Source organism: Gymnoscopelus braueri, assembly GCF_963280865.1.
Source record: "Gymnoscopelus braueri genome assembly, chromosome: 3".
Lineage (NCBI taxonomy): Eukaryota > Metazoa > Chordata > Actinopteri > Myctophiformes > Myctophidae > Gymnoscopelus > Gymnoscopelus braueri.
This window is the reverse complement of record NC_137612.1, coordinates 42,456,493-42,482,818: the sequence shown is the minus strand read 5'-3', so window position 1 is coordinate 42,482,818 and position 26,326 is coordinate 42,456,493. Positions and strand designations below refer to the sequence as shown.

The 26,326-nt window shown below is 41.6% G+C and overlaps 3 protein-coding genes and 1 pseudogene across 4 annotated transcripts in view; 3 read left to right on the top strand and 1 right to left on the bottom strand.

The window, feature by feature from the left end:
• The window catches only part of LOC308081936 (odorant receptor 131-2-like), a gene marked incomplete at its 3' end in the record, with an annotated part of 2,492 nt that extends 1,778 nt beyond the window's left edge, over positions 1-714 (top strand). Inside the window, exon 2 of the mRNA XM_080423552.1 lies at positions 1-714. This exon is cut by the window's left edge and continues 102 nt beyond it. Within this exon, the coding sequence (XP_080279678.1) occupies positions 1-714 (714 nt within the window).
• Positions 715-5,976: 5,262 nt separating this feature from the next.
• On the top strand, positions 5,977-9,461 carry LOC308081935 (odorant receptor 131-2-like; the record flags this gene model as incomplete). The annotated part of the gene is made up of 5 exons (XM_080423551.1): positions 5,977-6,173; positions 6,511-6,649; positions 6,975-7,172; positions 8,069-8,296; positions 9,198-9,461. The coding sequence occupies 5 exons, from the start codon at positions 5,977-5,979 to the stop codon at positions 9,459-9,461; spliced, it is 1,026 nt and encodes a 341-aa protein (XP_080279677.1).
• A 3,991-nt stretch (positions 9,462-13,452) lies between these two features.
• LOC308082160 (P2Y purinoceptor 13-like) lies at positions 13,453-19,528 on the bottom strand (annotated as a pseudogene). Its single transcript, XR_013935064.1, has 4 exons — positions 19,433-19,528; positions 17,528-17,730; positions 16,674-17,066; positions 13,453-15,928 (listed from the first exon to the last, which is right to left on the bottom strand). The product of XR_013935064.1 is annotated as a P2Y purinoceptor 13-like (transcript).
• A 2,957-nt stretch (positions 19,529-22,485) lies between these two features.
• Positions 22,486-25,887, top strand: LOC308081934 (odorant receptor 131-2-like; the record flags this gene model as incomplete). Its single annotated transcript, XM_080423550.1, has 4 exons — positions 22,486-22,631; positions 22,903-23,043; positions 23,664-23,931; positions 25,522-25,887. The coding sequence occupies 4 exons, from the start codon at positions 22,486-22,488 to the stop codon at positions 25,885-25,887; spliced, it is 921 nt and encodes a 306-aa protein (XP_080279676.1).
• Between the last annotated feature and the right edge of the window lie 439 nt (positions 25,888-26,326).

The following is a 26,326-nucleotide window of genomic DNA, read 5'->3' as shown; positions in this document are numbered from 1 at the left end:
TTCTACCAGATCAACGTCTCCTTCTGCTGTTTCTTCATCCTGGTGGCCGTCTTCACCACCAGGAACACGCCCGTCAACCTGGCCGGCATGGCCATCGAGCGCTACATCGCCGTCTGCAACCCCCTGCGCCACGCCGAGATCTGCACGGTGCGGCGGACCTACATGCTCATCGGCATGATCTGGTTCATCGCCGTGGCACCGGACATCACCGACCTGTTTGTGACGCTGGCCACAGAGTCGCTCAGCTTCTTCCATGAGTCGGTGTTCTGCCTGCGTCAGAACGTGTTCAAAGATCCCATCCTGGCGTACAAGAGGCAGGCCTTCGACGCCCTCTACTTCTCCTTCGTGTTCCTCACCCTGGTCTACACGTACCTGAGGATCCTGTTCGCCGCCCGCGCTCTGTCCACGGAGAAGACGTCGGCGCAGCGAGCCCGGAACACCATCCTGCTGCACGGGGCGCAGCTCGCCATGTGCATGCTCTCCTACATCTCTCCCAGCGTGGAGGTGGTCCTGCGCCTCATCTTCCCCGGGAGGATCCTGGAGATCCGCTTCGCCAACTACCTCATCGTGTACATCCTGCCTCGCTTCCTCAGCCCCATCATCTACGGCGTGCGGGACAAGAAGTTCCGCAAGTACCTCAGGAGGTACTTTGTGAGCAGAGGCCGCAGGGTCAAAGTGCAACGGGTGGTTGGGCAGAGCGACGCTGACTTGTGACAGACGTTTGCTATACGTGTCTTTACTCTTCTCTCGTGTAATCAGCTGAATCTTGAATTATGAATTAATTCACTGCCACAATTATTGCTGGCCGCGTTTGCCCACTGCCAGAGATTTTTCATCGAAAAAAAAAAGTACTCAGGAGCCGAGATACAGAATTTTTAAGTTTTAAGTTAACAAGGAAGTGGATGGGAGTCTAGATCTTTAAACAATCATATCTCCTTGATCTTTGGGTCAAATTTGACAAAAAAACTAAAAAAAACTAAAAAAATATATATATATATTTTTTTTTTGAAAAAATTAAAATTACGTTTTTTACGTCAGTGGCAGGATTGGTAAACGGGAAAAATTACGTTTTTTACGTCAGTGGCAGTGAATGTAATGTATAATGAAGGGGAAGAAAAATCATTCTACATATTTACAATGACAGCTTTGAATGTGGAGAGAGGAAATAAATATAGATTATGTATCCAACCAAGGGCATATCATGAATGGCCGGGTGACCATTTCTTTATGTCATAGGCCATATGTTCACACACACTTTTTCATGCCAAGGACCCTCAGCCATAGCCTCTGGCTGTGACCCCTTACTGCGAAGTAGAAAAGGGCAGAAATAGTCAATCGCGTGAGCTTGTAGAGTGGCAATTTGTTTTAGCTATTTTTTAAGAGTTTTTTTAGGATGAATTATCAGAAGATTGTTGTTACATAGAGCAGCAGAATGTTGTACAATATTTAACGTGCTTTTCAGATAACTGTTCAGCAAGAGTTTTAAGTCAAAGCGTAACACAGTAGTTTGGATAAATCACAAATATTAACACAATTTGAAAAGAATGGCTGTGACAAGAGCCTAAGAACTGAAAAAAAATCCCCCCTGAAAATGTATTTATTTTGAAACTTTTAGAAAGATTATTGGCCAGGATACATGTATTTTTTTTTTTACCAGGAAGTCCCATTGAGATCAGAAATCTCTTTTACAAGAGAGACCAGGCCATGGTAGCAGCCATATAAATACAAAAACACAAATCACAAGACAATGCCACAAAGCCAAAGAAAGCCAAAGAACCATCTGAATATCATTTAATTTAGAAACTTTTAGAAACATTATTGACCATGATATATGTATTTTAAAAAATGTTTTCCAGGAAGTCCCATTGAGATCAGAAATCTCTTTTACAAGACATGGTAGCAGCCATATAAAAAACAGCACAAATCACAACACAATGCAACATGGTAACCGGAAGAATGGGCACTTGAAAAGTCTGGGCACCTCATGTATAGACCAATTATTTGTTTACCAACATTGAGACTGGACACACAGGTGATTGTTTCATGCAATCAATTCCCAAAATATTGTTTCGGGGTGCGCTGGTTTCAGTACATGCAACCTCCTCTTGTGTGTTGGCTAGTGAGGCGCGTCCTAGCGAGACATGACAGAATGGATTTCATTTGGTGCTGGCCTGCGCGCGCATACTGGTTCTTATCAGTGTGACGTCGTCTGTTAAGGGGTCTATAGGACCATGATATTTTGTGTTATCCTTTTAGCCTAAATGTTTGACTGTACCTCATACTGTTTACATTTCTGTCTAATAAAGTATTCAATCAATCAATCAAAATGTTAAATTGGCTATTTTCCCCCCCAAAATATAAATATGTATTTTTTTTTTTAATAAATAAATGTATGCCTTGGAAAATGGTCTGAAGTAATACGAAGTACTTAATTTGAACATGCTTGAACATTTGACATTAAATTAAATGTCACACAAGATTATGGTTTAATATTTCTACAATTGCTACAAATTTCTACAAAACCTGGGGCTATCCAGTCATTATGACATAAACAAGAAGTTGAAGGGTAAATGTACATGTTGGTCTGGTAATTATGTACAGTACTGTGCATGTACAAAATAATGTATTGTGTACTTTACATTACTTCAGACCATTTAATTCTCCAAAGCATACATTTATTCTTCACAATTTCACATTGGGGAGCCCACATTTTTTAGGTGCACACAGTATACTCAAATCTTTGTTATTGGTTAAAGCAGAGGATTTCAAACTTGTTAATTTCAAGGAACCTCATAACTCTGAGAGTGTACAAATTGAACTAAATTGTCCTGTAAGGGTCCATTTGGAACCCCATCAAGGAACCCTGAGGGTCCCTGGACCACACTTTGAGAACCACTGGGTTAAAGTTACCTAATGTTCATGTTGCTGTACACCAATCTGCTTTCCTATTGGCTAAGAGTCCCAGAGTCTCCTGATGCCCATCATTACAAAGACACACATAAATGACATCACTGATCCTGATCAGTAGTGCACACACGCACGCACGCACGCACGCACGCACGCACGCACGCACGCACGCACGCACGCACGCACGCACGCACGCGCACACACACACACACACACACACAGTCCTTATATAAGCGGGGGGTCTCATACTGGGTCAGAGTCACAGCAGGTATGTTGTTTACTGTATTATAACATTACATTTTCTCGCTATGTTTCTTTGCTAACACAGAAGTGATGTCAAACACAGGAAATAACTTTTTAAGATATTTATTCATTAGAATAAATTACATTTTTATATTTGATGATATTTACTTTTTCTTTGGTTTGGGTAGTGAATGATAGCAGAAATAGCAGAACTGTAACATTTTCTGACAGTTCACAGAAGGATTTAAGGTAGTTTGTGTGTGTGTGTGTGTGTGTGTGTGTGTGTGTGTGTGTGTGTGTGTGTGTGTGTGTGTGTGTGTGTGTGTGTGTGTGTGTGTGTGTGTGTGTGTATATATATATATATACACAGTGATATTATTAAGGTTCTAACAGGTACTGTAATGGGTTCATTTCACGTCCTGTGACATTTCTTTTTCATTGAGATATATGTTATTTTATTGAGACGGGAACGGTCGGTACATAAACCTAGTCGGACCCTTTTTGGGGGGGCGGAACCCTCGGCCCCAGGAGTTCTTGTATTTTTTTTTGACTGAGGTTTAGGTTACGAAAATTTGTCTACCAAAAATAAATAATCAAAATAAGTTTTACTCTTATGTACCTGTACACAAGATGTAACAATAAAGTACAACCTTGAACTTTGCACCTTGAGGAATGAGTTTAGGGTTAGGCATAGTTTTACTGAGGTAGGAATAAGGTTAGGGTTAAGCAGAGTTTTAATGAGGTTAGGTTTAGGAATAAGGTTATAAGGTTAAGGCATAGTTTTATTGAGGTTAAGTTTAGGAATACCTGGTAGCGACCGTTCTGAGGTTGCCGGATTTGACCGGGTCCGACTACTAGGTTGTTGTACCGACCGTTCTTGTATTCAGCTGAAACTGAGGGTCTACAGGTGAGGACTGTAGACAAACATGATGTTCAAACATCCATGACAGACATAAAATAAGCTGGTTGTATTGTGACTTTAGCAGCAGGTCTCAGACAAACCTCAACAGGGCGGGATGATGAGCACCTCCAGCTGTCTGCCATGATTCTACAGGTGAGAGATGCTCTTTAACCCATTCAATCCGGGAACGCATACTATGTCCTTTTTTGCTATAACCATTATTTTATACATTGACTTTTCAAAAATAGCAGATATACAAGCTTGTAGCACGGCACCGAGTGCCGCGCAACGAGCTTGTAGATCTACTATTAATTTATGTTTATATTTGTATTTGGCCGCGGACCCCCATCTCAAAATATTTTGTTCCAGGAACCTCCAGAAGCAAATATTTGAGTTAAAAGTGTATATATATATTCAAAGATTTGCACAAATTGTCCAATATTATAACATGCGAAAAAGAAAAATAGAACATACTGTACAAGCTTGTATATCTGCTATTTTTGAATAGCCAAAGTATAATATAATGGTTAAAGCGGTTAAAATGCTGATACCGGTCTGTTGAAGAAATTTGCATGTCTACACCTAGTGGGTAATATATTGTTTCTTTTTGGGCAGAAACCTCTTATCTCCATATTCTAACTTTGTGTTTTGAATGCCCTACTATGAATGCCCTGCGACGCGTTTTGAGCTTGTCGATCTGCTTCTTTTGCTATTTTTGAATTTGAATCCTGAAAAGTAACTGTTTTGGACATAATGAGGTTTCCAATATTCAAAGTGCATCATGTCAAGGTGCACTGACATATATTATCTAGGGATGCACGATATTAGGAAAACATGCAATACGTGATAACATTATTGAATATCGCGATGATGATATGACTTGCAATAAGTAAACAAATATTGAAGTACAGTTTTAATGTCTCTCTGCCTTCGGTTTGCTGCTAATCATTGAACCCTGGAAATGAAAAGCCTAGGCCTACTGTATGCACATACTGTATGCATATACTGAAAGAAAAATAAATAAATAAATGGATAATATTTTCATTTCAACAACATGGTTTCAGTGAAAACATTGCACCTGGCTAGCTGCTATAGACTATGAATATATACCCCCAACAACTTAGTAATACAGTTTCTCACTATGCTCCCCTTAAACCATGTTCTTCTAATCCAAACAAAAACATCCTTAATACCTGGATTGTTGAAATGCAATATGTATAGTGCTTTTGCGACATGTATATTGTGATGCTGATTTTCAATATGTTGCGCAGCCCTAATATTATCTCTGTGACACAATCCTGACGTTTGAATGCTTATTTGCAATGTCTTTGTTGTATTTCCTGGAACACCATTATGTGTCTATGGTGTACTGTACTGTACTGTATGTACATGGCTTTGGTGTCTCTGCATAAACTGTCTTCTGTAATATATTAAGATTAAGAAACTGATACTCCAGTTAAATCCAGGAGAATGATGGCTTTATGTCTTGGCTCATTCATTTATTCAATTTGATTAAGATATATAATTAATAACAGTCTCTCTCTATCTCTCTCTAGCTCTCATCACTAAATGGAACAAAACAATAAAAAACAAAAAAGAAATGTGTAAACAGAGCTGTGTTACATTGTAACTAAGGAAAAAACTAGTAACAAAACCATAAGAAGTGTGTATCTGCTGTCCGATACATAGGTGTGTACACGCGTTTAGCTTAGGATACACTTTTGAAACAAATGGCAGCAATATTTCAATGTTTTGCATTCACTTGGTATGTAAAACCTTTGGGACAAATAGCAGCACATTTTTCAAATATATTATTGAGCACATTTAGCAGCAGATTTTACATTTTCTGTCTGTCTGTCTGTCTGTCTGTCTGTCTCTCTCTCTCTCTCTGTGTCAGACAGGGAGGAGGAGGAGCAGACATGATGATGGTGTGGAACGCTACCTCCCCCAGCCCCCTGGACCTGCTGATGAGTAATAGCAGCTCTGTGTTGACAGGAGGCGCTGTGGGCCCCCCTAAAGACAGCTTCAGCAACGCACTGACCAAGAACATAGTGGCCATGCTAGTATGGCTGACTCTGAGCATCATCAATGGCACCATGGTCCATACCTTTCTAAAACACAGGTAGGCCTATACAAACACAGGAATGCGTTTTTGTTTTGAAAGTTTTCTAGTTTAGTTAAGTTTTTTTTTTTAGCTTAGTTTTTGTTTAGTTTTTATTAGTTTTAGTTTTTTATTGTAATATTTAATATGGCTGGATTCAACAAAAGCAAAAATAGCAGATCTACAAGCTCACAACGCATCCCGATGCGATGCATTGTGAGCTAGTAGATCGGTGTGTGGTAATGGACTTGATATTCTTTCTCTCATTCTCTCTCTCTCTCTCTCTCTCTCTCTCTCTCTCTCTCTCTCTCTCTCTCTCTCTCTAACAACGCTCCTCTCTCCTCTATGTTGCCTGTAGTTTGTTCTATGAGGATCCTCGCTACATCATGTTCATCTGCATGGTTGTGAACGATGCCCTGCAGCTCACCCTGGTCACTGCTCTCTACGTAGTCAGTTACATCTTCGCAAAGATACACGCCTCAGTCTGCTGCTTACTGGTAAAAAAAAAAAAAAGAATATATATTTTTATCCATTTGAACCCTAGCATCCCTATTCTGGGAGGAACATTTGCCAAAAATAGCAGATCTACAAGCTTGGAACGCGACATGTTGTGATCCTCTAATAGGCCTACTGCCTATAGCCAACTTGGGCAACTTGCATTCAGTGTTGATGATGGTCTGAGGACCGAAACATCCTCTCTCTGCGTCACCATGTCACTTTTTGCACGTTTGTAATGAAAAGATTCTATATTTTGTTCATCCAAAGAGCCTCAATGTTCGTCTGTCAGTTTGTGAGCCTTTTCTGTTGCTTATGTTCATCCAGATAATGACGGCCGTCCTCACCACTCGCTCCACCCCGCTCATTCTGGCCGGCATGGCGGTAGAGCGCTACATGTCCATCTGCTTCCCCCTGCACTACAGCCACATGTGCACCGTGCCGCGCACCTTCCTCCTGATCGGTGTCATCCTCCTCCTCGCCGCCACACCCCCCGCCACCGACCTCCTCATAACCGTCGTCCAGGTAGGGATAGGTAGCCTGGCATTAGCCAGACTGATAACGTGGATTCACTCACCCGTTCCTCCACTGTGGAGGAACGGGTGAGTGAATCCACGTTATCAGTCTGGCAGTCTGACATTTTTCACAACTTTTCGCATATTTCAATATTTCGCATATTGAGGCATATTTCACAACTTTCCGCATATTTCGCAACTTCCCGCAATTTCACTGTATTAAAAAAAAAAGCATATTTCATTGCAAAATCAAGGATTTTAGCCCGCATAATCAAGAGTTTTAGCCCGCATAATCAATGATTTTTGTCCGTGTTTTTCTGGAGGGTCTTATATACTTAAAATTCTTAACATTCCACTTTTGTTAACACTCAAAATACCACTTTTGTTAACCACTTGCACCCCAGCATCCATATTCTGGGGCAAACAATAGCCAAAAAATAGCAGATCTACCTGGCGCGTTGTCTGTAGATCAGCTATTTTTTGGCCAAGAGATTTGGTGTAGACGGGAAAGAAGGGGTCGAAGTACAGAGCCAATTCACTGCCTGAATTATTTCTGGCCGCGTTTGCCCACTGCCAGAGATTTTTCATTGAAAAAAATAAGTACTCAGGAGCCGAGATACCAAAATTGTAAGTTTTAAGTTAACAAGGAAGTGGATGGGAGTCTAGATCTTCGAAAAATCATATCTCCTTGGTCTTTGGGTAAAAAAAAAAAGATTTTCTTTTAGTTTTAGTCGTTCTAGGCAGACAGGGCTTAAGGGACAAAAGTCGTTTTAGTCGTTCTAGGCAGTGAATGAGTTAAGGACAATTTTACGATCAATTAAAATCTCTGCGATATGATTACTTTGAGCGTTGTTGTTCTTTATGCCATAGCGATAAACGATTATCGTCCCATCTCTATGCGTCAAGGAGCCACCCCAATTCTTCCACAGCTCGATGTTCTGCGACCAATCGCTGCTGTTCCGCCACCGCTCCATCTACTACAAGAACTGCGTGTTTGACGGAGCCTACCTGTCCTTCGTGGCTCTGGCCTTGCTCTACACCTACTGCAAGATCATGCTGACGGCCAGGGCCGCCTCCACCGGCCTGGCCTCGGTGAACAGGGCTCGCAACACCGTGCTTCTGCACGGCATCCAGGTGAAGGGTGTTTGTTTCTTAAAATTGATGATTGCAAATGGAGTTCATGAGGGTGTGAATGAATCAAGTTTTAGCTGTTAGTTTGAGCTTTTTAGTGGCTTCCGAAGAGGTAATTTGTCTAGAGAACAGGGATTCTCAAACATTTTCATGTGAAGGACCTCTAAATGAATATGTATTGGACCCATGGACCCCACATTTTATTTTCAAAATAGCTGATGTATAAAATAGGGGTTAGACTGATTTAGCTGGGGACCTCCTGGAACCCCCACCAAGGACCCCTGGGGGCCCCTGGACCCCACTTTGAAAACCACTATTGGTCTGGGCCTTCAAGTCTCAGATAGACGAGCCAAGGAAACACATAGAGTGCTGTAACCACCGCCCCTGGCCTGTGTGGAGCCACGTGGAACTCCATATTTGGCAAGACTGACTTCATCAATATGATGTCAGAGATTCATATGGAAGCCACCCAGTTATTAAAACCATCTGGCTTTTAACAGCATGGTGGCGCCTGAAGGGTGAGCCGTCTTTGCAAGTGTACATCCGTTTGTGTATGTCCGTCTGTTATTAGGCTATAAACAAGGACAGGACACGTTTATAATAATATTTATATAGGTGTGAATATTTTGCACATTTTGTGTGTGTCAGATCCACTGTCCTTCCGTCTTTTGAGCAAAACGTATTCCTACTATGGTGATTGGTGACAGAGTTCACACTAAAGGTGTAGAGAATGCCTTTTATTTCCATATATATGCAGATCTGTGTATCTGTCAGGCTAATCTAGTATACATATTAATTTGGGGGTCCTTGACATGAAAACGTTTGAGAACCAGAGTGCTAAAGCATCATGTCCAAGCTCTGTGCCTGCTCTGTCATTAACCATTAAAACTCTGGTGCCTCTCAGCTGCTGCTGTGCATGCTGGCCTTCGTGGTCCCCTCCCTGCAGGCTGCCCTCATCTCTCTGTTCCCCCGCCTGGGTCTGGAGATTCGCTACATCTTCTTCCTGCTGGTCTACATCATCCCTCGCTTCCTCAGCCCCATGATCTACGGCTTCCGCGACCAGAAGTTCAGGAAGTACTGGGCTCGCCACTTGGCCTGTTGGGCGTCCTCTGGAGCCAGCAGGATCAAACCCACTGCAGGGATAAAGGTCAACCGCAATGTTAAATGACTCTTGAAGGAGCATTTCACCCATTTCGTATCTTCATAAAATTGGTCCTCACTAATGCTCATTATAGGATGACACCATTTCTGTCTACTCACCCTGTGTGTCTCAGTGGTGGGCTGTGGGCCGTTCAGAAACCTGCCTACCAGTGACATCATCGATGGGGATACCAAGCCATATATTGTGCTTCAATGATACTACATTTAGTTAGATTTAGATTATATTATATATGATATTAAATGCAATGAATAAACAACACCTTTGACTTCAAATGAGAATGAGGGGTTCCAGGGGTCCCAGAAAAGAATGTTAGTACAGCATCAAAATCGTATAAGGCTTGTATATTGTAAGCCAATATACAGTACAAGCCCTTGTATCGGCTATTTTCTTTTGTAAATTTGGAATATTTTTTGAACATTTTAACAACACAAATCTTGTATGGGGGTCCCTGTAACAAATTATTTTCTGATGGGGGTCCGCTGCCAAATACATATTAATTTGGGGGTCCTTGACATGAAAAAGTGTTCACTGTTCTAAGGTACACGTGCTCATACAGTAATTATAAAATCCATAATGGCCTTAAAGTTAGACTTCTCCTTTTCACTACAGTCAGGTACCACGTATGCTGCCAATGACTTCAGATATTGAAATAGTTTTGTGAAATTATTTTTGTATTAAATTGTTCAATTCAATTAAAGATCCTTGTACCATGGCTTGGCGTCTCTGTTCAATAAATGTACATCAAGTATTATCACAGCCAGCACCCACGTTGTGTAAGTAGAAAATGTCCATGTGCCCATAGGGGGCGCCACACATGCTACAAATATCACTGGTGGTTGCTGAAACTTGGTTTAATTTTTCTCCAAATTAGGCTTATAATAAATGGTCTTGTGCTTCATGTGACATTGACACTCCATACCATTTGCCTGTAATATCCTACACAACTATTTTGGGCAGGGCTTATTTCTAAACAAAAAACAAACACCTTATCATGAATGCAACATCCAACTTCCACAAAATACCTCCAAAACTGCTTTTCATTTGTCCATAGGGACACACAAACAAACAGTTGCACTGGCTGTCGCACAAACTCTCTTTCCCCCAGCAGATTCCTTGTGTCCTGATGGCTGCAAGCCACAACTGACACAGCCTGCAACGGTGCAACCTGAGCTGGCGAAGATCTGTGCTCAGAGAGGAGTGCACTTTTCTTGTTTTTTTTTTCTACATTAGGCTGAGCACAGAGGAGCTGGTCATTTCCCTTTCCTGGACAACCATACTGTTGTCCCTATACTGGACATATCATAATGTATTCATTTTGTAATAATATGAATAATAAAGGCAAATTATGGAGAAAATAAATATATGATTTAATACTGATGACACACACAGGATTTCAGTTCTGTTCACTGTCAGCTGAAAAAGTCTTGTCAAATGATAGTGGTTTGTCAAAGTGTCTTTCCAAGTTCCCCTTCTTTGCCACCACTGTTGCGTTGCTGATGAGCCAAATTCATACTTACCGATTAGGCTACCAGCACTGGATCTGGTTTCATTTATGGTAGCTGAGATCAGTTCCTTGTTTCTTTTGTTCTTTTTTCAGCTGGAGAACTTCCTCTTCGCCTTTGTGGTGCAGTTGTTGCTGATGAGACAAATGTATTTTCCATTTGACAGGACGAAAACAAAATGTTCTTCCTATGCTGCAAGGACATTGTACTGTATGGGTTTTGTCTATTGGCCTCTCTTCCTGAACTCAATCTCAATATCAGCTCATTAATTGTGTAGCTGACAAATAGACTACGCATCGTAGGCTACTAAACATGTAACTGATGTAACACACCTGGACGACTCTTAAAGGTGACTCTCCACCCTTAGCCATTGCCAGGGCAATTCCTATGCTAATTTGCACTGGTCACTCCACTGATCATCACATGCCTCCATCTTAATGTTTTGCAACTCAGTCCTGATGAGTTCCATAATACAAACAAACATGTTCGGTGAATCATGAGCAAGTGCAATGCATATACTTTTAAATTTAAGAGCAAGTGCAATATTACGTGTTATTATGTTAAGAGAGCAAAATAGAGAAGTGCAATATAATGTGATGTTTGATTAGATGTTTAACATTTACCATGTGTCTTCCAGTGTAATTGGGCTGGACCATTGTCAGGATGGCAGAGGGGGTTTGTGATATGTATTTATTTGGAATTGCTGAGGATATTGTTTTATGTTGTAGTAGTGTGAAGAACAAACCATTACTTACCTGTAGTCCATGGATATTTCTAATATAATTATATGAGGGTTAAAGGTATATGTAGCCTATTTATTTATTTGTATGTATGTATGTATGTTTCTTTAATATACCCCTTGACATGGTGGCGTCCAAACTAATTACCTCCAGCTGAGTATAAAATGCTGCCAGTGAACATCAGACTTGGTGGTAGAACATGATGAGAGAGCTGGACACCACCATGTCCAACTGTTTGTCATCTTTTGTCATTGTTGTATTTTGTTGTAGTGAATAAATACACCTTTTGGTGTGCTAATTCCAGCCGTGAATTGGGCCATTCTCACAAATACCTTGTGTCAATTATGTTTGTAGAGATGTGGATATCCATGGCACCTATATCTGTTCAAATAGACACATGAACTTATACTTTGTCGCTGTCGTGTGGAAACCTTGCATCTACAAAACTGTTCCTTTTTTATTATCAAAATAACAAATATACAAAATTATATAGCCGATCTATAAGCTCACACGCAATAAAAATGGGGAATGGCTTCAAAGTGTGTAATTGTCCTTTCTTCTCTAATAGAAAACGATAGGATTTTACATTCAGATCCCCTGTTTTGAGGCAAAATAATTTGGGCATATTTATCCAAATGACTAAAATGGACAGTCTATCTAAAATGTCTGTAAAATCATGTCCACACACAGCCCTCTGCCACAGTCTCAAAGGGCTTTACAGAACCTCATAAAAAACAAATGAAACATTAAAAAACAAGACAGGCTCCAATAACGGCGTGACTCATTGCCGTGGGAACATACTTCAAGCAGGGGGTGCTGAGCTGGTGGTGGTGGCAGAGGGTTATGGCCCTTAAATAAATAAATATGCTTTGATGAAGTTCCAATTTTAGTCTACGAAAGGAATGGTATTCATGCAAGAAAACAAACTACACACAACAGCAGCTGGGCACTGGCTCATAGTAGAAGAGCCATTTACACAATGAACACTGATGATAAAACAGTGATCACCACAGTTATTACTTACTTGCATACAATATGCAATATACCCATTGCCGCAGTTGTACTAAGCCAGTCTATGATGTCAGGAATATGACGTCATATTGATGACATCAGGAATCTCCGTATATTGGCATAAAAGGGACACGGACAGACACACAGACAGAAGGACATTTTGGATTTTCGGTTCTGGACAACTGCAGGTTCAACCAACTTTCCTTTTCCTCGGGTCCTCGGCGATATACAGTACACACCAAGTTTGAAGTCAATAATCACTCACACAGGCACTCACATACACAGGCACACACACACACATTCTAAAAAAGAAATGCTGACAGTAAACTTCCCCCTTGCAGTTTCATTAGAAGCCACATACTGTACAGCATTGGTTCTCAAAGTGGGGGGGGCTACCAGGGGGGATTTGAACCACTTTTTCCATTTATAAGTTGGATATTCAAAAATATGCAATTTTTTTATCTTTTGGAAAGATATAGAAAATATTGGGATCATTTTGAATAATTTTGATAACGTTTTTACACAAATCTTCTTTGCTGGGGGTCCCTGGCAAAATCTTTTCAGATGGGGGTCTGCGGCCACATATATATCCTTTTGGGGTCCTTGCCCTGAAAGAATTTGAGAACCACTGCCGTAATGCACACTGCAATGTCAGACTTTTCAGTGCTTACAATAAAAGTTGAAGAGCATACTTCACCAGATGTAAATCATTTTAAATTAATTTAAACTTTATTTCATCCTCATTGACTCAAACAACAAAAATGACACCTGTCCCAACAGTATGGAGACTATTAGATTGTACAGTAATGTTTTGTTTGCACAAAAGCTCTGGCCATAAGCAGTGTCTGTCCGTCGGAGGCCAACACTTCCTGTACAGTCTGTTATCATTTGGCCCATAGTCACATTTTAACTTGAGTGGAGAAATGATGTCTGCGTCAAGTTGTTTCCCTTTCTGCTGAAGTGTTACGGAGGGGAAGTTGAGTTCGTGAGAGATTAGGGAGAAGGAAGAGCAGAGCGATAGTAAGCAGGGTTGAGGAAATGTGTTGGACAGCTGCTCACACAGTAATGTACTATATCAAAAATCTTTTCTTTTTTAAAATTATGTTGTATACGTAACACTGTTATGTCCCGTCACACTAGTGATGGAGCTCAAGTACTGTACTTACTCTAAGTACAATTTAAGGTACTTTAACTTGAGTATGTTTTAATACTATAATAATGTATTAATAATTCTATTCCACTTTTAATCTCAGAGGTAAATATTGTACTTTTTACTCCTCTACAATTATTCGACAGCTTTAGTTACTATTTACTTTGCAGATTGAGATTATTAATACAAAAAATACATTAACTGATAAATGATGATATATTAAGTAACCCAGCAGCACATAAAGTACAGTATAAAATCAACCATACAGTTACCAGCTGCAACATTAAAGTGAGGAACACATTAATGCATTACTAATTATAATCCAGTAATATGATTGTGAAAATGGGCCATTCTGCATGATGGGTAATTTGTGTATTTGTGGTATTGCTTCTTTTACTTAATAAGTAAAAAAAATGGGTACTTCTTCCACCACTGCATGGCATCGTCATGTAGAGAAACACTATTTAAGCAGAGGAGAGCTTTCTGGCACAACTTCACCTACTGTATACTTCTAAGGTGCATGGAGAGGGGGGGGAGTCTAAAAGACTCAGCAACACTACTTGTGCGTCGTACAATCCTCAGTGTTAAAGAACCACTTCACCCATTTTCAAACTATCTTTATATATCTCATTATAAACTGACACCATTTCCGTCTACTCACTCTGTGTCTCAGAGCAGGGCTGTCGACACAGTCCAGAAACCTGCCTATTAGTGACATCATCAATTGGGATTCAAAGCAAATAGAAACTACAGATGTTCTCTTCCTGCGAAGTTAGCGTGCTGAAACAGAAGCTATTGTTTTTGCATTAATACAAAATAAAAATAAAAATAAAGTTTGAAATATTGTTTGAAATTGCCTAACCTGCCTACCGACGAAGTCACTGGTAGGCGGGTTTCTGAACTGTCCCACAGCCCTCCTCTGAGACACAGACCTAATAGACAAAAATAGTGTCATCTTTTAATAAGCATTAAGCTCCGTACACACCGGGGGCGATTTCTTCATGCGAATAATATGTTTTTTTTAAAAACCTTATAAAGTCAATGCAAGCTTCCATGGAGCGAAAAAGCGAAGCGAAAAAGCGTCTTTTAATTATTTGGAACGAGTCCGAATTTTGCGTATATTCGCATAATCGCCGGTGTGTAATGACCTTTAGTGTGGAGAAATACTACATGAAGATACATTGAAAACCACAAGTTGAAATGTGTTGGTCTACAATAAAGATCTGTTATATCGTCGCTGTAGGGCAGAAACCTCCATCTCCGTATTCTAATGTTTTGTGTTTTTTCGTAAATTAATGCCCTACTTGATCATGCTACAGCATCACACAAAAGCATTAAAAGTAGCAGATCCACAAGCTCGAAACGTGGTGAGCTTGTGGACGTTTGCTACTTACATATGAGGTTTCCACCCGACAGAGACGATATACTACAAATGTTGCTGGAGTTTTGACCTCTCCCGAAGAAACACAAAAATGTCACTTTTCAGATACAGACACAGACACAGACAGTGACTTATCTTCCCCCAGTACAAGACAGCTTGCAGCTATGAACTGAGTCCAATTTCTTGGGTTTCTTATATCGACTGGGTTAAGAAGGTGTGTCACTGTATGGCATCCTGTTACCGTGGACTATCTGTGACATTTCTAGCTGCGTGGCCGTGGAAGTTGCGGTGGGAGACTCCATGGGGCCTTGTGGGAGGGGCTTGCGGCTGAACGTGGCCGTCAGTCGTCTCCGGAACACCTTGCAGAGGAACACGTAGATGAGCGGGTCCAGACACACGTTGGTGGCCGACAGCCACAGGGTGGTCTCCTTTGCGATGTAGAGGGCGTTCTCCGCTCGGCAGTGGTTGTCGCTGTTGTTGCGGGTTTGGGTCAGCGTGTAGGGAACGCGGGCAAAGTGGAAGGGGGCGAAGCAGATGAAAAACACCGCCACCACCACGAAGACCTTTGCTTTGGTCCTGCGACTGGCCGCTTTGGAGCTGCTCCTGGAGGCTTTGTATGACTCGTACACCTTCCTGCTGATGAAGGTGTAGCAGACCGCCATGAGAGCCAGCGTGCCCCAGAACACCACCTGGACACAATGCATCAATAGAAAGCAGTAACAAAAGCATTCACGTCACTGAGATGCCAAGTTTGTTTGGAACCTTGTTCTACTTCCACACTCACTGACTCACTGCATTCACCTCTGGTTAGTTGAGAGGAATACAACATCACTCGCTCGGTACAACAACCTAGTCGGACCCGGTCAAATCCGGCGACCTCGGAACGGTCAGACCCGGTCGGACCCACCAGGTATTTCTGGCCACCAGAACCGACACAGCAACGTTTGATGTCTCGGGAGTACCGAGACTAGGGGGGGGATGACTTACGATTCTGTTCCTGTCGTAACTCGATAGGAACAGAAAGGGTCCAACTAGGTTCCTGTATACCGAGCATTCCGGTTACCGTTGAGAGCAGTGGTGCACAAACTGTGGGGCGGGAACCAAACATGGGTCACGGGAGATATGTGATGGAAAATTGAATTGTGTACTTCAACAATAGAATTTAACTTACATTTCTATTTAGAATAGAATAACCCTGCAATTATATGACAAAAAAAAATAAAAATCTGCAATTAGTTTTTTAATAGATTTTCAATTATTATTATTTCTATTATTATAGACATTGAACAGATGAAAACTACTAACAAGAGGCTTGTGACTAAATAATAACTACATTGGATCCATTGAAACACAGGTTATTTTTTCCATTTCCTGAAAAGTAACAGTTTTGGACGTACACGTTTCCCACCTCAAAACGAAACAAAATGACGTTACCTGACAGAAGTAGTTGAATCCTTCATGCCAGAGCAGACCGAGCTCGCTCTTCAGGGCGGTGCACTTCAGCTTGCCTCCGGAGGAGAGCTGCGGCGACTGGTTGCTCAGGATGGCGTTGGGCAGCGCCAGCAGTAACATCACCACCCAGACGGTGGCGCTCAGCAGCTGACCGACCCTGACGTGCTGCAGGGAACACTTCCCGAACGGGCGGACTATCTTCAGGTAGCGGTCCAGGCTGATGAGGCCCAGCAGCAGAATGCTGATGTACATGGAGAGGTAGAAGAGAACGGCAGAGTAGCGGCAGTAGAAGGCCCGCAGGCGCCAGGAGCCCACGCCCGCGTCACTCAGCACTCTCACAGGGATGGTCAGAGTCATCAGCATGTCGGCCACCACCTAGAGGTGAAAGAGCATTATCCATCGTTGAAACCTCTTATCTCCATATTTTAACCTTTTGTGTCTTTTTCGTAAATGAACCCCTTACTTGATCATACTACAGCGTCACACAAAAGTATCGAAAGTAGCGGATCTACAAGCTCGAAACGCGGCGCGAAGCAACGCGTTTGGAGCTTGTCGATCTGCTGTTTTTGCATTTTTTTCATTTGAATCCTGTTTTGCGACATTTGAGGTTTCCACCCGACAGAGACGATATTATTTAACAATTTCATCCTGGTGTCCCTATTTATTTATTTATATTGTGAAAATAGCAGATTTGCAAGCTCACACGTTACATTGTGAGCTCGTAGATAGGCTATCTTCACTATTAATCGTACAATGAAGTATACAAGGCATGTACTGTAAGCATATTTCTGCACTGACAAACACTATTCCCAGCGCAAATGCCTTCTTGCACTCACCACATTTTTCAGATAGACCACAAAGGTGGAGGTACTGGGGATGCTGAAGAAGATCCAGGCTGCCAGGCTGTTCAGGGCCAGGGCCACTACAAAGAGGACGCTGTACAGACAGGGGAACACCACCGCTGTCACACTGGTGTCTCGAATGCACTTCACAGAGTTATTGGATATGGTGCCGTTCATCTTCTCAACCTTGGTGGACCCTGAGAGAAGAAGGAAGTTCAGAGAGATAGTTGGGTAGTAGTTGCTGTATTTGTTTTGCATTTTCACCAAATCTCTGAACGTGCAGTTCCTCTCGTACTGAGCGGGATTACTATTGCAACAACACATCACTTTTAGGGTAAAGCTATGTCTCATGACGGTCTAAACCCAGCTCACGTTCCCTATTAGTGGGTGAACAATCCAACGCTTGGTGAATTCTGCTTCACAATGATAGGAATAGCCGACATCGAAGGATCAAAACTATGAACGCTTGGCCGCGACAAACCAGTTATCCCTGTTGTTTTGCATTTTGTTTTGCATTGCAACGCTGACACCTTGGGATGGCCTACATTAAAATAAATAGGCTACCAGTTTATGTAGCATTGAAATGGGCTTAACATGTTTACATACAGTAATAAGATTTACAAAACTGTAAAACAAAAAAAACATTCTAGACAAGGTGGTTCTCAACCTTTTTTGGGGCAGCCTGTCCCTATCTACTAGGTCCCTTACCACCCTCCACACCCAATTCAAATGTAGGGTAAGTTCCCGTGCGGAAAATGTGTTTGTGTTGCTTATATATCATTTTGTAAACATCTCACTGAATACCAAATAGCAGCTATTAAATTAAACTAATTTAGATGTCAATATTAGTCTATAGAGCACAAAATCAAGCAAGCAATCAACCAACCATCCAACAAACAAACAAACAAACAAACCCAAACAAAGCAATAAAATGTCTCAGCGCCCCCCTCCAAACTGCTTATTGGGCCCATTCTTGTCTCAGTGGGGTTGTACCGCCCCTGTTGACACTAGACACTAGACTATGGAACTTGGCAACACAACAGACACCAGCTGCAGCCTGGGCTGTCATTCCGATAATGGTTTCCATGGTTTTATGCATGGTCAAATAATCTCAATACCAACAAATGTAAACATGTTTCCAATTAGGGCCTCAATTAACCATCTGTCCATTACCAGTGAATTCTGGCTCTGCCACTAACATGGCACCGTAATCTGTTTAGTGTGCCGGCTTTACATTGAAAACCTTAACAGCTGCAAATAACATGCAGTGCAGAAGCAGGTGCCATGGTGACCGAGACATAGGCCTATACTCTCAGCGTATGGTCTCTTGGGTGTTTATACTCATGCTAAGTTGTATATACAAATTGTATATAGTTGCATATACAAATTGTATATAGTTGTATATACAAATTGTATATAGTTGATGTATATACAATGAGACTGTGCACAGTATACATTGAGGTCATATCTGGAAAATCCACAATTTAGCCTTAAAACTTACCTCTTAAAAGTGTCCTTATCTTCTTTGGTTAAGGGACATGTAAAAATCCACAAGAGGAGAAGAATTCAACAGCAATATCCCAGAAATAATGAAGAAGTGAAACATCCAATTCAGCTGTTTTTTTATTCCAAAATCCAATGCCTTTACTTTGACTCTAATAACTACATCCCCTAAACCCAGCATCCAAGAACAACTGGATCTGTGTGTGTGTGTGTGTGTGTGTGTGTGTGTGTGTGTGTGTGTGTGTGTGTGTGTGTGTGTGTGTGTGTGTGTGTGTGTGTGTGTGTGTGTGTGTGTGTGTGTGTGTGTGTGTGTGTGTGTGTGTGTGTGTGTGTGTGTGTGTGTGTGTGTGTGTGCGTGTGTGTGTGCGTGCGTTTATACTTGTTTGATCCTCTTACAATGGGTGCTAATGTGTGGCTGTCTTGTCACAATCCCAATGAGTTTGCCAGTCTTCCCCTCAGTGAAAGACCCTTTTCCATCTGAGCTTCCTGTTCCAATTGTCCGCTGAGTGGTTTGTTCTGCACCGTGCCAGTCCGCCTCGCTTGCGTCAGTCTCAGCAGCCGCTGTTAATGGTTTGAAACGCTTAACACTAAAGTCATGGACTCATTTCTCGACCCACATCTAGAGACCCCCACACCACACTGCTCCTCCCACTGTTTCCGGTGTTCAAACCACACTGTAACATCAGCTGCAGCTACTGTAACCCCCCCCCCCCCAACTACAAGACTACAAGTCTGGTTGTGGTGGGTGAAACATATCATATGGATGTGGATTTCTCACAGAGATTTGTCATGAAAGTGTCTGGTTGACATCCACTTCTCCTTTGGCAAAGAAAGTACATGGAATAGTTTATAAAGACTGTGTGTGCAAGTGTGAGCGTGTGTGTGTGTGTGTGTGTGTGTGTGTGTGTGTGTGTGTGTGTGTGTGTGTGTGTGTGTGTGTGTGTGTGTGTGTGTGTGTGTGTGTGTGTGTGTGTGTGTGTGTGTGTGTTCGCGCGCGCATATGCGCATGTGTGCATGTGTGCGTGCATGTGTACAGTATGCCTATGAATGTGTGTGCTGAAAAATGGTACGTGATTAGAGTCAGAGCACTTCCTTAGAAGTTCCTTCCACTCAAAACTGATGGGACTTACTTGGCACTCGTCCTGTTGTGATAAAAATAGTGTGTTCTAAGAACAACAACAGATTTCCACTGTGATATTTGCTTGGCTGTGGACCAGAAATGTTGTTTGATGGAAAGTAGTAACTGACAAGTGCATGTGTAATGTTTGTCATACAGTAAGCTTGCAACCACAACCAGTCCCTCAATTAACAAATCCCAGGAAAAAAATGCAACATTACTCTGCCTTGAAATGTCCACTGTTCTCCACACAAACCTTTTTATAAAATGTCAGGAACAACAATGTACAGTACATCAATCATTGCAAATACAATTTTCAAACCATCCATACTAGCTTTTTCATCATTTGTTTTAGTATTTAGATAATTTATTGGTGTATGAATTCAATGCAAAAACTCTTCATAGGTCATGCATGGCATTGTTGATAATGGAAATGGACAGCATTGAGCACTGGTCTTTCCTTGGACACAATGCATGCTGGAAGAACAATGTACACTTTAGGAAGTCATGAAGATGGTGTGACAAAGAGAAATAAAGTTGAGACACAGGAGAGCTACCACAACAGCTCATCAGAACTATATGTCACGGGTGGGCAGCATTTTGTTCCAGTGGGCCATACTGACTTCGATATAGGGATAGTGAAGGGTGAAAACTTGACCCAAAAAAAAGAATCTCCATGAATTCAAGGCCTCATGGGTGAGTTGATAGGAAAACATATTTTTGTTTGTCTGAACTACCCCTTTAAAGAACCCCTGCTCCAACCAGCTCTGTCCTCCTCCACCACGCCCCTCCAACACACAATCTGGTCTCATAACTAAATCATCAGAGACTACAAGTACTCAAGCATTGTATCCCTCATTGCTGATTAGTAACAACAGCAGTCAGCAAATAATTCAGGCACTGTGAGGTAGGTCACACCTATGTTTGCAATGTATGTTGAAGATATTTTGGTTCTGATTCAAATGTCTTTCCCTGTCTAACAGTTTGCCTAATTTCTTTGTCAATCTATACCCGACTCTCCAGTGTATTTATCAATATTGTTTAAATATTGAAATATATTCTGTATCATATTTACCATTTTCAATATTTGCTCATTTTATCAGCCACAGCAGAAAAATAAATCAATGTTCCTCTTCCTATCATCAATCAATAGAAAGTAGGGTATACATCAATGGTTTCCAAACTCGAGACCCAAAAGAGACATTTTATGTCTCCCCGGGACCCAAACCAGTGAAAATAGCAGATCTACAAGCTCACAACTCGTCTTAAACATTTGTTTTGGAATTTATGGACTTTCTTAGATTTTTGGCATTTATTTATCAAATAAATTATTTTTGAAAAATGTCTGAATTTGTTTTTAATTCATGAAAATGTTAGATTTTGGGGGGTTTGGGCATAATTAAAAACAAAATGTAGGAAATGGAAAATAATTAAATTGGATATTCACTCGCGACCCACGAAAAAGGGTCCACGAGTGGAGGGTAAAAAAGTTCCATTGTAGAAGGTAAAATGTAATCCTGATACAAAAACGGATGCAGCACAGATATATCGTTGTCAGGTGGAAACCATGTCCAAAACAGTTCCTTTTTCAATATTGTCAATGCATATGAGTTGGCTTTGCAGATCTGCTATTTTCACTATTTGGTGTACAGTAGATGGAAAAAAAGCGGTCTAAGTACAGAGTCAACTCACGTCCAGTTTACTAAGTTTTTAAGTTGTTAAGGTCTATTGATATGCTGTTTTTATTGGTGATAAAATGCACACGTTATCTATCTGTCTTATACACATCATCATGTGGATCAGGGGTTGGCAACCTTTTTGACATGAAGTGCCTGTTTTCATTTTCTTGATAGTCAGCGTGTCATATCAACATTAAGTTTAATTATGACACATCAAAATGAAATATTCCCAACTGATATTGATTGCCCATAATAGGCTATACATAACAAGCTTAATTGTTTTCTTCTTTAGAAATATTTTCTATCGCATCAGGATGTAATGATCATTAGACTCAATGAGCAATAACCTCTCTAATAATGATCTCTCAGACTCTCTCCCCAGTCAGAGTTCAGATATGGAATGAATGTAGAATTGTGTGCATGTTGTTTATACAGTAGATGTGAGGGGACTTCATTTAACTGACTTTTTTTAAATATTTAATTCTAAACAAAAAACCTCTCTCTGACACATATGCCAGTGTGCCAGTGATCACCCTCCCCTGTGCCAATGTTGGCACCCTTGCCTACGGTTGCCTACCCCTGTAGATTGTTTAATTCTATTGTTTCTTCAGTTTTGTAAAGCACTTTGTGACTGTGTTTTGAAAGGTGCCGATATGAACTCATCCAGACGACAGGACAGCTTCAACGCCGTGTTCACAAAGAACTTGATCTCCGTCACCATCCTTGTTGTCATTAACTTCATCAATGGATCTTTTGTTTACATCTTCTTCAAGAGCCAGGAGTTCAAAAGAGACCCCAGGTGACAAAGGTGCTCTCTCTCTCTCTCTCTCTCTCTCTCTCTCTCTCTCTCTCTCTCTCTCTCTCTCTCTCTCTCTCTCTCTCTCTCTCTCTCCCCCTTGCGTGTGCGTGTGCATAACTAGATGCAAAGTTTGATGCAATCATTGAAACTATCATTGAGACATTTGATTTGATTGAATATACTGTTTATAAGCAATAAATCTCCTCTCCTCTCCTCTCCTCTCCTCTCCTCTCCTCTCCTCTCCTCTCCTCTCCTCTCCTCTCCTCTCTAGATATGTGCTGTACATCCACCTGGTGATCAATGACATGATAATGTTAACAGTTTCGGTCATGCTGCAGATTTTGACCTTCACTGTTCCCCTGACCGTGACATCCTGCTGCGTTCTGCTGTTCATCGTAAGCACCACCAACAAGTAATTACTTTGTGTTCTTATTGTGTTCAAATACATTACCATATGTATCTGATCTCAAGGTAGCATTTATGTTCAAATTTATTTAAACATTTATACTCTTTCTATACACCAGTGGCTCTCAAAATGTGTTTGAGACACACATACGGGTATTTCGGGGTGTGGACGAATCCGCCATTCCTTCACCGGGTGAAACAACACAGCTCTCACCATTGGAATTGCATCACGGAACGTACATTGTTACATTTTATGGGTTTATTTCGTCATAGCGCAACATATGGTGAGGTATTGTAGTGCAGGTAATTGCAACAACCACCGATCTTGTGAAAAATGAAAACGGGACCGCCAAATAGTCTAAACCTTCCGAGATTCTGCCAATAATCATATTCTTTGAGACACATCCAAGTTTTTGCCGGGTCAAACAAGGGAATCACGTGACGTTGATCCTCTTCCCTTATTCGCTCATACTAGGACGTATGTGTATGTGTAGGCAGAAGAATTCCAATGTTTCAAAGATATTCAAAACGGACCCCACTTTTAGAACCACTAATTTAATAGAATATAAAACAACAAATTAATTCCTTGATGATGACGGTGGTGCTGATATTCTCCTCTGTGTACAGGATCAGTCCTCTGAACCTGGCTGGCATGGCGGTGGAGCGCTACATCGCAGTGTGCAGACCTCTCCATCACGCACAGATCTGCACCGTGAGGCGAACCTATGCTCTGATCGCTCTCATCTGGTGGGCCTCGTGCCTCCCAGGCCTCAGTGACATCATACTCGTGGCCGCCCAGCCGCTGGCTGTGTTCAGCAGCAGCAGGCCGATCATATGTTACGCCCGGGGAGTTTACAGCACCCAAGAGCACAAGGACCTGGCCATGACTGTTCAGGTGGGGATGCATGGCTGTCACTGTGTGGATTTTAACCTTTGTTGTCACTCAGAGATAACAAATTATTTGATCCGCTATTTTAGCTTTTTTTTTTAAAGAATTACTGTATATTGGACACTAAAACTAAGGAAATTTTATTTTAATTGTCTCCGCCAGGCCGAAAGGCATGGCAAGAGAGTATGTTTTGCCCCCTGTCTGTCCGTCCGTGTGTGTGTGTCCGTGCTTCATTCTGTCTCTGTACAGCCAATCTCCGGCACCGTTGGCTTGATCGCAGCAAAACTGTGTACACACACTCCCTGGATGCCACAGCAGAACCTCTGTCCCAAATTTTTCACATGGGCCTTTTATAGTGCCACCAGGAGGCCAATTTGTGTTCCGATTTGTGAAAATGTCATCCAAATTTCACGCAAATCGGTACACATGATCTCTATAGTCATGTGATCAAGACGGATCTGTTTGATTTTTCATATTCCATCCTGATTGGCTAACATCTAAAGTTTGCAGGAGTGGCCCGTTTTGAACAAAATGCCGCAAATCATGAACGCAGCGTCCGATTGCGGTGAAACTTTACATTTGCACTACGTTGACAAACAGATGCCACCCTTTTAACATTGCCTTATTATAGCGCCACCAGGAGGCTAATTTTTGCAACACTTTTCTTTCTTATATTACTCATACAAATTTTGTCCAAACATCATGCAAATCGGTACACATTATCTACAGTATATAGACAAGTGATCAAGATGGTTCTGGCTTATAAAGCACTTTCACCATCCGATTGTTTATCTTCCATCCTGATTGGCAAATTACGAACATTGCTGGCCCACTATAAGGATAAGGATAATTCCTTTTAACAGGTCGTTCATGAAAGTCCTTGCGGTCTTGTTTCCAATGAGAACCTGTGAGCAATTAGGGGTTAAGAGTCTTGCTCAGGGACAAATTTCATTTCATCGACACAAATGCTGGCCTGGCCTGGAATCGAACCTGGGGCAACCAGGGCCTCTGGCTCCCTAGGCGGGCTAACTAACCACTCAGCTATGGCCGCACCAATAACCTACCTGACCTGGCGGAGACCTGTGCTCCGAGGAGCACTTTTTCTAGTTTATTTTAATTTTACTTATACAGTAGTTTTAGTTCATTTTGTAAGCACACAACACCGTTTCAGTTAGATATTGCTTTTTATTTTTTATTTCAGTTAACTAAAATGTTTTATTCAATTCTAGTTGGAGGCTTTTGTTACTTTTAGTTATACAATTTACAATTTACAATTTAGGCATTTAGCAAATGCTCTTAATCCAGAGCGATTTACAGCAAGCAAGGACAACACAAGATAATACATCAAATGCATAGAAATAGTAATAAAGTAATACATAAGTAAACCAAGAATCTAATAATTAACTAATACAAAAGTAAACCACTATCATCAGCCTGTACATTGAAACTATACACACTATGGATGCCTATTAGACCTGGCATCTGTTTACATAACATGCTATCTAAGTTACATTTTAGCCTTTGCATTAGCCTATGCAAGCTCGTCAAGGCTATAGGGCAATAACCCTGGTGTCCTGTCTCTCTCTCTCTCTGCAGGTGCTGCTCTTCTCCTCTGTGTTCCTAACCCTCATCATCACCTACATCAAGGTGCTGTTTGCCGCCAAGGCGGCCTGCGCCACAGACCAGTCCTCTGCCAGGAAGGCCCAGAGCACCATCCTACTGCACGGGGTTCAGCTGCTCATTTGCATGGTGTCCTACATGTCTCCGCTCATCATCTTCGCTCTGGTCGCCGCGCTGCCTTCTCAACGCACCAACATCATCTATACGTCCTTCCAGCTCACCAACGTTCTACCTCGCCTGCTCAGCCCGCTCATCTACGGCGTCAGAGACAAGAAGTTCAACAGCCACCTGAGGCTCTTCTTCACCTGCAGACACGACAAGCGTCATCTCATAAAGAGCTAGAAGAACTTTTCTGCCTAACCCCGGCAGAAAAGTGACCACCACCCGATTTCAAATATTGCGAAAATACAAGCCCACAACGCAGCGTGATGTGATGCGTTGTGAGCTTGTAGATCTGCTATTTTTGAAAAAGAAAAAAAAGCCCCAAGGCAGGGACTAGGGAGGCCATTTTTAAAGTGATTAAAGCTCTATAATTATTCTGTGTGTGTGCAGTGTTATTTTGTCCAAGCTGCTTATAGAGTATGTTAACACAACATAACTTATACAATTAAGGTGGTTGTATTTGGTCTCCCTGCTCTTCTATTGGGACATTTAGATCCTGTGTCTAAGTTGGCCACGACCTTTGACGCAATCCTGTTTTTATTTGTACACGAATGTTGACCATCAGGTCAAAAATCTATTTCTCCCTTGGGCAAGCAGGCAGCAGGCTCTATTAACTCAG